Source organism: Acomys minous, assembly GCF_964271855.1.
Source record: "Acomys minous genome assembly, chromosome: 1".
Classification (NCBI taxonomy): Eukaryota; Metazoa; Chordata; class Mammalia; order Rodentia; family Muridae; genus Acomys; species Acomys minous.
The window spans coordinates 163,561,893-163,576,384 of record NC_140483.1 but is presented as its reverse complement, the minus strand read 5'-3'; the positions used below and the strand labels follow the sequence as shown (position 1 = coordinate 163,576,384).

The 14,492-nt window shown below is 45.7% G+C and overlaps 1 protein-coding gene across 9 annotated transcripts in view; it reads left to right on the top strand.

Moving 5' to 3' along the window:
• Positions 1-1,016: 1,016 nt before the first annotated feature.
• The window catches only part of LOC311601753 (transducin-like enhancer protein 1), an 86,794-nt gene continuing 73,318 nt past the window's right edge, over positions 1,017-14,492 (top strand). For all 9 annotated transcript variants that reach the window (XM_084789462.1, XM_084789463.1, XM_084789467.1 and 6 more), the window contains exons 1-4: positions 1,017-1,152; positions 1,731-1,831; positions 3,182-3,245; positions 3,346-3,390. In XM_084789462.1, coding sequence (XP_084645588.1) covers positions 1,129-1,152; positions 1,731-1,831; positions 3,182-3,245; positions 3,346-3,390 — 234 coding nt within the window. In that variant the 5' untranslated portion in view covers positions 1,017-1,128. The remainder of the gene's footprint in view (positions 1,153-1,730; positions 1,832-3,181; positions 3,246-3,345; positions 3,391-14,492) is intronic.

Below are 14,492 nucleotides of genomic sequence, written 5' to 3'. Positions count from 1 at the left end.
CGCGCCGGCCGCGCTGGCGGAGGAGGGGCGCAAGCGGGTGGGAGGGGAGACAGGCGGACAGAGGCCGCGAGAGGTGGGCGGAGCGAAGGCCAGCACGGGCTGTGGCCGGCAGACGTCAGTGCCCCACGTTGGCGCGGCGCACGCGGTTGGCTGAGCAGCTGCGGCTCCGCCCACGTCCGCGGCCGCCCGGGCGCTTTGCAGCCCCCGCCGAACGGCTCGGGCGGGGCGCAGGTTTGCTAGCGAGTGTGAAACCGCGTGTTAATGTAAGCGGCGCGAGAGGCGCGGGCGGCGGCAGGAGCAGCGGCGGGGACCCCGCGTCCCGGGGCAGGAGCCGGGACTCGCTTTCGACGTGGGCCGCCGCGGAGGGAGGCCGAGTGGCAGCGCGCTCTCTGTCGCCGCGTGGACGTTTGCCTCTGGGTCGTGAGAGAACTTTGCGGCGGCTGGAGCTGGTTCGTCCTTCGTGGAGAGCCGGGGAGGGGAAAGGCAGGCGCAGGGAGCGCTGGAGCCGCGGAGCGCACCCGGCCGCCTGATGTCCGGGCTAGAAGCGCGGCGGGTGGCCGAGGGGCTGCACCGCTAGCACCAGTCGCGAACTGGTGGAGGGCGCATGCTGGCGCGACCCTGCACGGACCCGGTTTTGGCTCAGCAGCTCTGACCCGCGCTGGAGATCCTGCAACGCCAGTCGCCTAGCCGCCGAGGACCCGGAGCTCACCGTCGTGGGAGCGGGTGACCTCACGACCCAAGACGCGGCGATCGCCGCTGGCTGTCTGCGTGGGTTTTAGCCAAGGCGCTACCTGCCCAGCCGCCGCCGCCGCCGCCGCCGCCGCAGGGAGGAGACTCACTGCCGGCTTGCGTTTGAGAGCCGCCGAAGGGAGAGCGGCCGGGGGCACCGGGTGGAAGGCCAGCGTAGGACCGGGCGCCCCCGCTGCGCAGACTCATTGGCACGGGGCCCAGCCGCCCGCAATGTGGCCCTGAGGGCGGGGGCCGCACCCGTCGCGCCCTGGCCTTGCATCCTGAGCGCCCCGCGCGCCGGCCTGCTGCGCTGCTTCGCGTTTCTCGGCGGGATTCAAGTTGGAAGTGGCGCGGAGGATAGAGCTGTCCCGGAACAGAGCCGCGGCTGCTGCCAGAGCGATGTTCCCGCAGAGCCGGCACCCAGTGAGTCGCCGGCGCTGGTGGGACCTTGTCCCGCGCGGGAGCCCACGAAGCCCCATTTCCCCCTGCCTGGCCCCCTCCTACTGGATGTCTAGACGGGCGTCGGGCAGTCACGTCCCGCTTATCCCGAGGCTGGGGTGACCCCCGCTTTGCCCGCCTTCTTGCCTGTTTACATGTAGTCAGTGCGGCCGGGTCATTCCGGGACTGGGGGCCGAGAGGGAGTTGGCATTTCTTCTCCGGTTCCCGGGGACTTTATGGCACCGGTGGGGAGGGGCGGCCTGGAAAGCGAAGCTCTGGCCTGGGCCTTCTCAGCCTCCTCCAGGCCGGGTGACCCCAGAGCGTCGGTCTCGCACTGTCTACTCGGGAGGCCGACTTGCTTCTGAGCCTCCTGAGAAATGCCGGAAGATCTGGCATTCTCCAAAGTGAACGGAGGGCTCTAGTTTGGGGCTCCGTTTTCCACCACCTCTAACTTCATTTTTTTGTTTATGTCCCATCCGCCTGTTCCTCCTCTGACTTTTCTTCTGCTTTGCGCCCTCACCCTCGTATCTCCTCCCTTGGTCCCCCTTGCTGGTTACCTGCAGACGCCGCACCAGGCTGCAGGCCAGCCCTTTAAGTTCACTATCCCGGAGTCCCTGGACCGGATTAAAGAGGAATTCCAGTTCCTTCAGGCACAGTATCACAGGTGCGTGTCGACCTGGTCGGGTGGTGGTCACCTGGTGGTGGTGGCGGCGGTGGTGGTGGGGTCCCTTCTCACTCACTGCCAGGCTGCTTGGGCTGCTGTACTTAGTGCTTGTGTCCAGGTGGTGGCGTGTGGAGTCACAGTTAAGCCCTGTCATTCATGTTAACCCCCCCCCCCCCCCTTCTTGGCTCTTTCTGGGCCGCCCCTTCTGTTGTCTCCACCTCCTCCCATTGTTTCCTCTTTGCACATTTGTGGCTGTTCCAGGGAGTCCCTTTTCGTGTATTTTGGAGTTGCATGAGAACCGTCAATATTTGCGCTTCGTTTATTTATTTTGCAACAGGCTGAACTGAAACTTGGGTTCAATCAATGGCTCAGCCCCGGATTGTGCGTTCAGGAAAGCAAAACCATGTTGAAATCGCTGTTTGCCATACTAGAAAATTGGGTTGTCTGAGACAAAGTCCATTAGGGAAGGTTAGATTCGTTTAGCCGTGCCCATCATGGATGATTAGGCGATAGGATGTAGATGATTTCCATGGCACACACACTCTGGGGTGTTTGGATCGGACTGGGGAGCAGAATCACATGGACATTCGTCTCAGTTGTGGGTTGTGTATGTAATGACACCTTCTTCTACAGCTCTCTCAGTGGAAGTTCTTGCTAAAGCCCCCATCTACCGTGACTATTCCAGAAAGGCTGCTTATTCTCCTACTGTGAGGTTTTGACTCATGGGAGCTAAGCAATTGTCGCGCTTGAGAAAAAGGACCAGCCTATGGCTCGGTGGCCTGGGTGTGAATTTACTTTCTGATTTTTTTTGACCTTTTATCTACTTTTATATCGTATCTCCAGAACCTGAGGCATACTTGCACACTGTTGACTGAAATGGGACAGAACTTCAGCCCACTTCATGGCTGTGGCTGCTTGTCATAGCTTGGCAGGGATTCAAAACCAAAGGTCTTGAAAGGCACTGCTCATTATAAGGAGTGACTTTACCAGTAAAGTTTTTCAAACCTGAAGACTGCCTGCGCTGGGGAATGGAGATTGTGTGCAGGACAGACTTGGGTGCTCTCAAGAGAAGGGAAGTGGAGGATAGATAAGGAATCTGTTTTGATAGTTGTTTCTGTTCTTGGCCTCACACCATGACATGTGTCCCAAGAACAAAAAGAACAGTAGTTGGTTGCTGTTCCCCCCGCTGTTCCCCTTCTTTTCCAGAACTGAATACAAAGACAGCTTTTAGGATGTTTTCCTAGCTTCGGAGTTTTCCAAATTGTTTTTGCTTGAAGTGCAAATATGTGAGGCAGATGTTAAAACAAGTGACATAATGTTTACCTTAAGCTGCCTGTTTTGTTTTCATAGTCTTAAATTGGAGTGTGAGAAATTGGCAAGTGAAAAGACAGAAATGCAGAGGCACTATGTGATGGTAGGTATGGAAGAGAAGACCTCTCTCTTTTTACATAATAGTGTGTGTTCCTTCCTACAGCAATGTGAGTTAATGACATGCTCGGTTCTTCTCTTTACAGTACTATGAGATGTCATACGGATTAAACATTGAAATGCATAAACAGGTAAGCTTTAGCTAAGTCTTAAGCTGAGAAATCAGTGTGTAGGTTCTTACAATACCAGCTTTGTCCTCAGTTACTGCATGTTAGGGGGAGGGTGTTCATGGGCTGTTTTTCTGCCCTTTGAGGTGGTGTTAACATTGAGCTAGGATTGCTTCTTTGAGCTTACAAGACTAGGTGAGGTGCTTTGGGAATGTTTATGGGCAGACAGTTTACTTTTCCGTGGCTGGATAATATTCTTTAAAGATCTCAGATATCTTGTGGTTACTGGAGTTTAGAACAGATAATATTTGTATATGTTTGGGTATAAAATGTGGAGAGTGAGGGGTACTTGGGAGTTTCTTTAATCAGATTTAATAGAGCGTATGACTTTAGAGTGCTCTTATGCTTTGGGGTTCCGTAAAGTGACACTCAGGATTAGTGGTTTATTAGCAAACATGTTTTTGAAACATTTCTCAGTTGATGCAGATTTGGAGGTGAAAAAAAAAAAGTCCTTTTACGGCCAACGAACATGTTGGAAGGTGTTTCAGTCCTAGTGGTTTTAAAAGCGTGAAAAGATTAGTGACTGGACAGCTTTAGCAATGACTTGAGTTTGCAAGTTCCCATAAAATTCACACTTATGGCTACTATAATAGTGTATAAAAAGAGTACTGAGCTGGAACAAGACACTAAGGACCTCATAAGAGAAGAAAAGCTAAATGATTGCCCAGCCCAGAGGACCCTCAATTGAGTAGTCATTGTCTGCCAAAGAAAGCATTAATGGCAGGGTGCAAGTGTTCTGGAGATATGCTGACATTCACTTTATCAAAATGCTGGTACAATAAGTCTTTTAGAAATCGATTGCCTCTTAAAAAATTATCATCAGATGAAGTTGCACAGTTGGACACGTTTCAAAGTGCAACAATACAATTCTTACTTGATGTATATGTGCTGTTTCATCTCAGACCCTTGTTTCATTAAATTAAAGAGCATGTGACTGGCTGGGGCATGGTGGAGAAATTGATTAGTTCAGCCTTCAGATCTTCCTTATATTCAAAGATTGTTATTAAGCAAGTCCATTTCAGAGTTGAATCCTGCTTTTGTTACTCTGCACTCTTTGATTTTTAATTCATCATAGATTTTATAATTATGAACATTAGATCTGTTCTCAAATACATGGTTTCAGAGATCTAAGTTCATCGCCTTTCAGTGATAATGTAATGAGCATTTCACAAAATGTTTGCTTTACTGATTTGCAAAGTTCTCTATGTGGGGTTGTTTTTCTGTGTTTCTATGGTTAGTGCTATGTTGGGGTTTTCAAGTCAATGACAGCTAGAATATCTTTGGTTTGTGGCTATTTAAATTAAGTATGTAAATAAACTTGGTGTAGGAGTTCTAATTTGCATCTTTTAAGTTACTCAGTAGGGCACTTTCTCTTTTCTATTAAGTGTTCTGGGCGCTGAGCTTTTTCTTACACACATAAATTGGAAGGATTTAATGACCCCATAGACTCCTGTGCAAGCGAACAGCAAGCACCTCCAGGTCCTGTGCTGGTGCTGGGGAAGCAGAAAGAGGTGGGCAGTTTATGTACTGTGTAGAGAGGAGGAAGAAGGCAGGAGGGCCAGACACCCCTGGTGTGAACAAAGTTTTCTCTTGGGTTCTATACTGTATTGTCTTGGGCATTTGTGGGTATATACTGTCTCTTTGTGTAGCAGCATGCATTAATAATACACTGTGTGTAATTTGGCCAGTAATTTGAAACAAGTGGGAAGCTTAGAGACACCAGATTCTTCATAGCAAGAGTATTATTAAGCCCCCTGGAATGTATTTATATTGTAAATGCTGACAGACCCCCTCGCTAGAGGAGTGTGCAGAGCCGTGCTATAACTCAGCTTAAAGTGGTTGTACGTTTGAAAACCATCCTCCTGAATGTCACATGTTAATAGTAAGTTTTGAGCAGGCATTCGGCGCTGCTGGTGATCATAATTCTTATTAAAACTAGTGACGTCTGGCCCCTAGGGTGTAGCCAGGCTCAAATTGATGCTTTTTGCCGCCTGATCACCAGCATGGCCTAAGTGCTCATTATATTGTAGAGAGGGCCTTTGGAGCTCTCATTAGATTTGACAGGAATTCTCTCTAGGGGGAAGCTGGGCATTAGCGAGACTCCTGACAGGCTGAAATTATTCCTGCTTTATGGCTTATAACCAAATGCTAGCAAGGCGTCATCAGGGGACACAAAAAATTGTCATTTCTGACAACATCTTTGTTACAAAAGAAAGGGTAGCACTGAAAAAAGGGTAGCACTGGGGAAATTTTGCACGGAGAGCATTTGAATGCTGTTAAGCTTTGTCTCTGGTTATGGCTTCTGCTTTCCCTTCCTAGCTTTCAACGGCTTTGTCGAGATCTCACCACTGACTTTTCTGTCTGGAAGTTGTAGAGTGGAAGTGCATCCAAATCAAGAGTGGTATAATTGTGGTTTCCTTACTTGGTGTGGCGCCCACAGTCCATGTTTATGTTGTGTCAACACTTCCTGATAAAAATCTTCCCATGACTTTCTTTCCTCCATTCTGTGGCTGGTTACAGAAAAGACAGCTTATTGAGACATTTTCCTCCCTTGGTGCTTTTTAATAGGCTGCTGATGTCTGTCTCTTTCCGTGTGGGTGGTAAATTCTATTTCTGATCAGCAGAGAGGTGGCACCTATTTGTGAGAAAGCAAGGAGATTCTGAGAACACTACATTAAACTACATTAAAAAAAAATAAGGTGGTGTGAGTCTGGGTTCAAGAGCTGATCCCCAGTGTATGAGCTATAATTTTTTGTTGCTGTGGTCGTGTCCTATGTCCCTTAATATTTTGGGGGAATAAAATGTATATCTTTTCTGCATGCCAATGGGGCCAAGGATAAAAGCCTGGCTTGGTGGCAAATACCTATAATAGGAGCTTGGCAGTAAGGCAGAGAAAATGTGAGTCTGAGGTTAGCCAGTATTGCATAATCAGGCCACCTCTTGAAAGGGTGGATGTGGCTATAAATGGTTTTCCTTACCTTTGATTGTGCCATTTTCAGTGGCAGTCTGCCTCCTACCTGAAACACCGTGAAGTAACTGGATAGGTGCCTTGTTCTACCTTGATACAAGCTCAGTACCTGGAGATCAGGGCTCAGCATCATGGAAGCTTTAGCTGGGGTTCTTGATTCAGGGTTACCAGAGCTGCTTCTTGTCCCCTTCAGGCTGCCTGGGGAAACAGAAACAGGAAGCCATTTGCAGAATCATTTGCAGGTCCCATGTCCTGACCCACTTCCCTTCTGCTGTGTGTCTTTCCAGTTTACTCTCTCTGTGTTGGTCAACTTTACAATTTATAATTAAAAGCCTGTGGCTAGATAAATGTTCTACAAGTCATGGAAGTCAGCAGTGCTGGTTTTCAGTAATTTGTCATTTGTGGGCCTCTGAAAGGTAGAAAGTTGGACCCTGTTGAGCAGTATTGTTCTCACCCTAAATTGTTTTCGAGAACAAAATAAATAGGGCAGGAATCTTGTTGGAGACTGGCAGCCAAGCAGTCACGGTCTATAACTGCTTTCTGTTGGAGAGGGCAGGACTTAAGCCTGATAATGGAAAGAAAGAAGGGCATCTTTTTCAGGCCTGACTTTGGGTGAAGTCGCATGGTATTGCAGCCCAAACACAATATCTCAGACTGAGGCGATTTTTGGAGTGACACTACCATTCATAATTTTGATGTGTGCTTTCAAATTTTTACCAGACAACAGATTATTCTTCGGTGTGTGCATATGCTTGTGAGTTATTCAGGTGGAACTGGTAGGGACTCATTGTTTAGGAGAGGCATTTCCTATTGTCCTGTGAAATTTACCTGTTTCTGCTTTTCATTCTGTTGCTGAGGAATGGCTTTGGTTCCTCATCTAAGTGGTGGGATTATAGTATGTGTGCCCCCAGCTTCTAATTCTAAGCTGTGTGTTGTCTGCTTTTTTTTTTTTTTTTTTTTTTGCTTTGAGAGTTCTAAAACATCTCTTTTTATTTATTTTTGCCTGTGTGGATATGTGTGTGCGTGCACATACATATTTGTGCAATTGTGTGTCTTTTACCTACCTAGCCTTCTTATTGGCCCCAAGATCTTTTTTAGAATGGAAACCAAGAGTACCACACATGTCAGACATCTGATCTACCCACTGAGCTGTTAACACCAGGCAACACTGTTAAGAGATCCCCCTTCTGTTGCCCCAGCACCAAAATAATAATAATAATAATAATAACAACAACAACAACAACAACAACAACAACAACAATAACAGTAGTAGTAGTAGTAATAGTAATAACAATAACAACAGCAACAACAACAACAGGCACAGGAATGACCAGCCAGAGGGCAGCGCATAGATTTAAGCTCTACCAGGTTTTAATCACCTTGTAGTACAAAGAGGGTAGCTGTCATCAAGACTGGAGTGGCCCCTAAGTTTGCTTTCATGAGCCAGGCTTGTCCTTTACAAGCATAAGTTCAATGAGATAAATCTGGTGTATTTAAAGCCCCTGAGTCTGAGGTGTAAGATTAGCTTGTGGATTTTTTTTTTTTTTTAATCGGCAAACAGGGCTGGTTTCTTACTACCTGACCGCTGCCCCGCCTCCATCCCTTTGTCTAGTTTATTTCCATGGACTATACTGGGACAAGGGAAGTGTAGTATTTAAGGAGGCGTCAGAAAAAAAAGAATATCATAATTAGTAGTTAAAAAAAGATGTATATTTAGTTATGTGTGTGTTAGGGGCTTCCACAGTGGGAGCAGGTGTGTACAGTGTGGTGCAGATTCAAGAGGAGGTCAGAAGAAGTTGGATCTCCTGCATCTGGGGTTACAGGTGGTTGTGGTCCACCCTGGGTGCATTCTGAGACCTGGGAATGGTTTTCTACAAGTGCAGTGTGACCGTTGCTGTTTTTTAGATAGGAGCTCTATATCCATGCTGGCCTCAGACAAAAGCCAGTACAATTGGACCTGGGTAACTCTCAGCGCCATAGTCATTTCTCCCACATGACAGGGCTGCCTGGGAGAGTCCCTGAGATCTGTGGGTTTGCTTTGAATACTTAGAGGTCACATAATTAGGGACTGGGCATTTCACGAACAAGTTCCCAGCACTAGGTTATGTCTATAAATTGAAAGTGAGAATGAATTAAAGTCTCTTACCCAGTACATGAGCCACACCAGGACACACTTACAGATCCAGTACTCTGTGTACACACTGAAGGGAATTCTTCACCAGAGTACTTAGGATGTTCTACCAAATGGTGGTTATTAAGAACCACAAACAGAAAAGCCTTTCTTCAGTAAATAAACCACCCTGAGTGGTATTTAAAGATAGACTTAGTTATTGGTGCATGGGCCACTTTGCATTTCTGTACAGGCAAGTCTTTGTCCTTTTCCTGCTTGTGGTTTCTGGAAGTGGATTAACTAAGAGGAAGCAGGAGGCGTTCCAGGAGACTTTGACTCAGTCAACCTGTCCATCGACACAGAGAGTGCTCTAATTGTAGCCCAGGCTGGCCTTGAACTTCTCTTCTTCAGCTCCAGCCTGCACAGTGTTGAGATTGCAGATCCCTATCCCCAGATATAGTGTTTTTTACATTCTTTTTTAAATAGGCGCTTTTGTCTTTTTGACAAAGTTGAATGTTCATACCCTTAAAGTAGCCCTTTATAATAGTGTTAAAGAACTCTTTCATAGAATTACTTAATGTGAAAAGCAAAACATCTGCTGGACCCACAGACACATGCATGCTTTGTACTATATAAGTTGGAATCTAGGGCCTGGCATGTGGTAGGCGAGTCCTTTACATACCCAGCCCAACATGGTATTTTAAAGAGTGCTGGAGTATGTGTGCTAGGAGGTGCTGGGAAGTTTCTGTAGGTTGGTGTGTAAGTAGGAGATAGATTTTCTAGTTTTTTTCCCCCTGAGGCATGGTTTGATAGAATGTTTATAAACTTTTTACTGCATTTTGTATCTGGTACTATATAAAACTATATAAAATTGTATTTTCATAATGCCTCAATTTACCAGCCATTTACAGTGTCTTTTTTTAAATGTTAGTACAGTAACCCGTGATTTAGCACAATTATTTCAATTTTTATCATTTAAAGTTTGAATTGCTGTTTTATTCTTTTGACCTACTTTGAAGTAACCACAGAACCGTTGTGAGAATGTAGCATTTACTTCCTTCCCATTCAAAATTTCATACTAGGTATAATAATGGTTTTCTTAAGTTTAGGGTCAATGCGTTATGGTACTTTGCCGTTTAGGACAAAGATGGAATACTGGCCATTTTTGATAGAGCAAAACAAATAGAGAAGGAGAAAACATTGACTTTTTTTTTTTAATTAATGAAACTTTCATCTGTCAAATAGAAAAAAAATGTAGAAACAGCTCCGTCAAGAAGCAGTATAACAGATGCCACTAGGGGCTCATCATCCTTTATAGGAGGTGTTAATGTGGGACATAGTCATGGTGTTCTGTTCACTTGCTGGAGTGAGTGCAGTATTTGACTGGATTGGTTTTAGCAGCATTATGATCCATCCAGAGTATTTAGAATGTATGCCTTGTGTCTCCTGCTCACTAGGAAATTTGAGCACAAACCACTAGAGTCATTTTTTACCTATTTGCAATCTATATACTGTACTGCTGCATTAATATATTGTATGGATTTACAGCAAGTTGGACATTTTAAATGTGGGGATGAAACTAAAAGTGCTAGTGCATCAGTATATCTTGTTGGCTTTCCCGGTGTGTTCTTGGGTAAACACACACCAGCTGTGTCACAGCACTGTTTTTCAGGCTTGTTAGTGCACTTGGCGCTATACAACATTTCCTATCGGAGCTTGAGGCTTGGGAGTGGGTATCCTCACATTTCTAATTCCCCTTCTGCCTGTCACTCAGCACTTTCTATGTCTGCCTCTGAGTAGTTTCCCCATTATTATTCTGTCCTGCCTTTATTTTCCATCCTGCCGTTCTTTTAATCCAGCCAAATGGTTCTCTTTGTGCTGATGGTTTTGGACTTTTTCTCAAACTTCACATGGCCTCCCACAGCTTCCTTCAAAGTCTTTTAACATCAAGGTCTTCTGAGAGTTAGCCCATAGCAGGTTGTCATCCACTTATTTCAGATCAGTGGTTTTTTATTTTCCTTTCCTTTCCTTTCCTTTCCTTTCCTTTCCTTTCCTTTCCTTTCCTTTCCTTTCCTCTCCTCTCCTCTCCTCTCCTCTCCTCTCCTCTCCTCTCCTCTCCTCTCCTCTCCTCTCCCCTCCCCTCCCCTCCCCTCCCCTCCCCTCCCCTCCCCTCCCCTCCTCTCCTCTCCTCTCTACCCCCTCTGTCTCTTTCCTAGACTTGGTTTCTCTGTGTTATCTTGGCTGTTGTGGACTCACTTTGTAGACCAGGCTGGCCTTGAACTCACAGCCTACCTCTGCGTCCTAAGTGCTGGGATTAAAAGCATGAGCTACCACCCCCGACCTGTGTTGTGGTTTTTTTTTTTTCTTATGCCATGTTTATTACTCCAGCTGGTCTGCTGGTAGCTTGTTTATTAAGTTCTTGGGAGTTTAGTTATCACAAACTTGATGTGGTTAGTATAATCCCATGTTCCTTGGTGGTTGCAAAAATTTTGGATTCCCATCCTCTGAAATTTGGTGAGAAGTCCTTTGCCAAAACCAGCAAAAGAAAAACAATCAGTTGTGCCCATTTTAATATCCAGATACAGAACATAGCTTTACCTAGTAACTCAGATCCATCTGTAAGTCCGTAGAACCCAGATGAAAATACTGAGTGAAGTGTAGCAACAGTGGCTCTTACTCTAAAATTTAAAATGAAATCTGTTTAGTTGAGCACTGATAATGTTTATTTTTCTTTCTTTAAACTTGTTCGAGGTCTTATTCTGTAGCTCAGTTTGGCCTAGAACTTGCTGTGCAGAGCAGGGTGGCTTCAAACTCAGAGATCCTCCTGCCTCTGCCTCTGGGGTTCTGGATTTAAAGACAGGTTTTATTATGCCTGGCTTCTTTTCTTCTCACAAGTAATTTATAGTTCAAATATCCCCAAGCCTTCTAGGCTTCAGCTGCCTCAACTAGTCCATGAAGGTTTTTAAAAAAAGATTTGTTTTATTTTCATTCCTATTCATGTGTGTATGGTTGATGAACTCGGGTGATTTCAAGAGCTACTTTTTGTTCGTTTGTTTTTGTATTTTGAGACAGGGTTTCTCAGTTTGACAGCCCTAACTGTCCTGAAACTCGCTTTGTAGACCAGGCTGTCCCAGACCTCACAGGGGTCCACCTGCCTCTGCCTCCTGGGTACTAGGATTAAAGGCGTGCGCCACCTAACTGCTGAGTATCTCTCCATTCCTCCCCATTCTCTCATGTGTCCTAAGCTGGATGCAGGCTTACTATGTAGTTGCCTCCACTTGAGTTATTCATGGGTTTATGCTACCATTCCTGGTTTTCCACTGAGACTTCTTAATGAGGAGGTTAATTACGCTACTATATTTAGATTTCACTTCGAAAAGGACAAAATAGCTTGTTGTTGAAGCCTGGAATTCGTACTGAACTGAGTGAACCGTTGCTTGTAACTTGCAGATAGATAAGCTGCTAGTAGAATTGGTGGTTAAATTCAATTAAAATCATTATAATGTGTATAGCCGTTGTTTTACTTTTTAAAAATTTCCAAGTTTTTTTCATCCTTAAACATTTTATTATGTAAAAACTAAATATTCAGAAAAGGAAAGAGAGGTCTGGAGGGATGGCTTAGCAGTTAAAGGCTAGGTTCACAACGAAAAGTAAAAAAGGAGAAGAGAAATACATAGTGAAAACTCATGAACACTGCCTCCCTCCCTCCCTCCCTCCCTCCCTCCCTCCCTTACCCACTCACCTGTGTGGTGTCTAAGCTCTATAAATTAAAATCTTATGCTACTTGCCTATTGTTGGTTTTGGGGGTATAGGGGTGTGGTGGGGGGTGGACATGGGCTTACCTAGCCAAGATTGGCCTTAAAGTTTACCATTTCGCCAAGGATGTCTTTGACTTCCTTACCCACTTGCTTTATCTCCTAAGAACTTAGATTACCTGTTTAAAGAAAGAATGGATCTGGAGAGTCTAGGTGGGCTTAGTAGATGACAAGGACCTTGCTTTTTGTCATCTTGATATGAGGGAGGGATCTTCATTTGTGTCTTAGGAGTTCTGTCTTAATAGAGTCTTCCTATTTTCAGCTAAAGTTACCTTTGTACTTTTGGCATGTTTGAATTACTGATTGACGTAGTTTTAAGGTGCTTTTCTTCAGCTCTTCCCCAAAGCATAGATTTATACTTAAATGGAAAGGCTCCATTGGGGAGAGTGAAGCACTTAACTGTGTAGGCCTGAGAAAGCTGACTTTGGATGCACCAGCTCCTGTTCCCTGCTGTGCCTCTGTAGTCCTAACACAGGCCATGGGGGCAGGGGGAGAGCAGGTTGGAGGCAATTAGTGGGAAGTAGGGTAGAGAGACTGATAGGCTGAGGTCTTTTTTAGTCCAGTCAGTGAGTTCTGGGTTCAATCCAAGACTAAAAAATAGGATGCTGGGCGTGGTGGTGCACGCCTTTAATCCCAGCACTCGGGAGGCAGAGGCAGGTGGATCGGTGTGAGTTCGAGGCCAGCCTGGTCTACAAAGCGGGTCCAGGACAGCCAAGGCTACATAGAGAGACCCTGTCTCGAAAAAACTTAAAAAAAAAAAATAGGATGAAGACACCCAACAGCAACCCGGTCTCCTCTCCACATTCCACATGCACATGGCCACTTTTGTCCCCTCACCCCCATCCCCAACCCTAAACAAAGGAAACGGGAGACTGTGCCTCACCAAGTCTCTAGCCACTACCTTCCGTCCTTTAATGAAACTTTAGGGCACCTGGAAATCTGCCCACAGTGTTTGCTGGGGAGAAATAGTTTTATTATTAACAGGCAGGGACAGGACATGCTTTTGCAAAAGGAAGCAAATTTTGAAATCTGTGTGTATATAAAAAACGCTCAGGTGGGGGATTTCAGTTGTAGTAAAACAACATGAAGTGTGACGGGCAAAACTTCTCTGAGGCTCTTTGTATGGGGGTCACAGTGGTCGCCCTAAGGCTTAGGGCCTGACACCCTAGGTTGGCTCTTGAGCCAAGCTTTTGTTCCTTCCCAATACCCTCTGATGCTTTGAGCAAATAGCGAGTCAGAGGTACTTAGAAGCATGGTGACCAGTGGTGTATTGACATGCTCAGACACAAGAGAAACTGCATCAGGGAGGTAAACCATTGAGCTTTGCAGTAAATATATTACAGCACACAAGTGACTTGCCGATACTGCTTGTTTAGCAGTTTGCAAGGGCAATGGCAGTATGGATTTTTGAATTAGAAGGGGAGGGCTGTTCTTTCTCCGTGCAGGAACATCTACTTGATGTCTGGGGAGGAAATTGATTTGGAGAACAGAATGCAGCTGCCTTTATGCCATTTGAAAGGCTTCTATGGATTCATGAGTGAAAATAAAAAGATTGCTTTGGGCTTAGGGAAGGGTGGAAAGGATGGGCCATGGGCATGGAGGTTGCAGCTCTAGATAAGGTGCTTGCTCCACTCAGTTGTTGGGGTTAGTTTTATGTTGTTGTTGTTTGTTTGGCACATGGAACCCTAGTAGCCTCCACTTACCGTGAAGGGTGGAGTTGAACTCCTGGGATTATAGGCATGTGGCAATCATTCACAATTATTTTTCTCATCTTTTACTTTTATGTGTTCCAAAGAGTTTTCTGAGATGAGCTTTACCATTGTAGCTGGGCTAATTGATTTCGAGATTGCCTTCTTCCCAGACATAGTTTCCTGGAGTAAGTCACCATGCCCAGTTCCAGATAGTCGCCCTTCTCAGTATTTTGGTTACCAAAGGTTCTTTAGTTTCATTATTGTGGAGTGGGCTCTATTGGTATTAGGGTGACGGTTGAATACTTTTGCCGCAGAGCTTCTTGGGAATTACTCGGCAAGAACTTTCTATCAACTCCCTCAATTTTTCCCCTTCCTTGTGGGTTGGGTATTACTGCATCACTTCCAGAGATGTATTCAATAACTAGGAATGCAGACAAGTAAAATTAGGGGGTGACCAAAGCAGCTTCCCCACTGGTACCTAT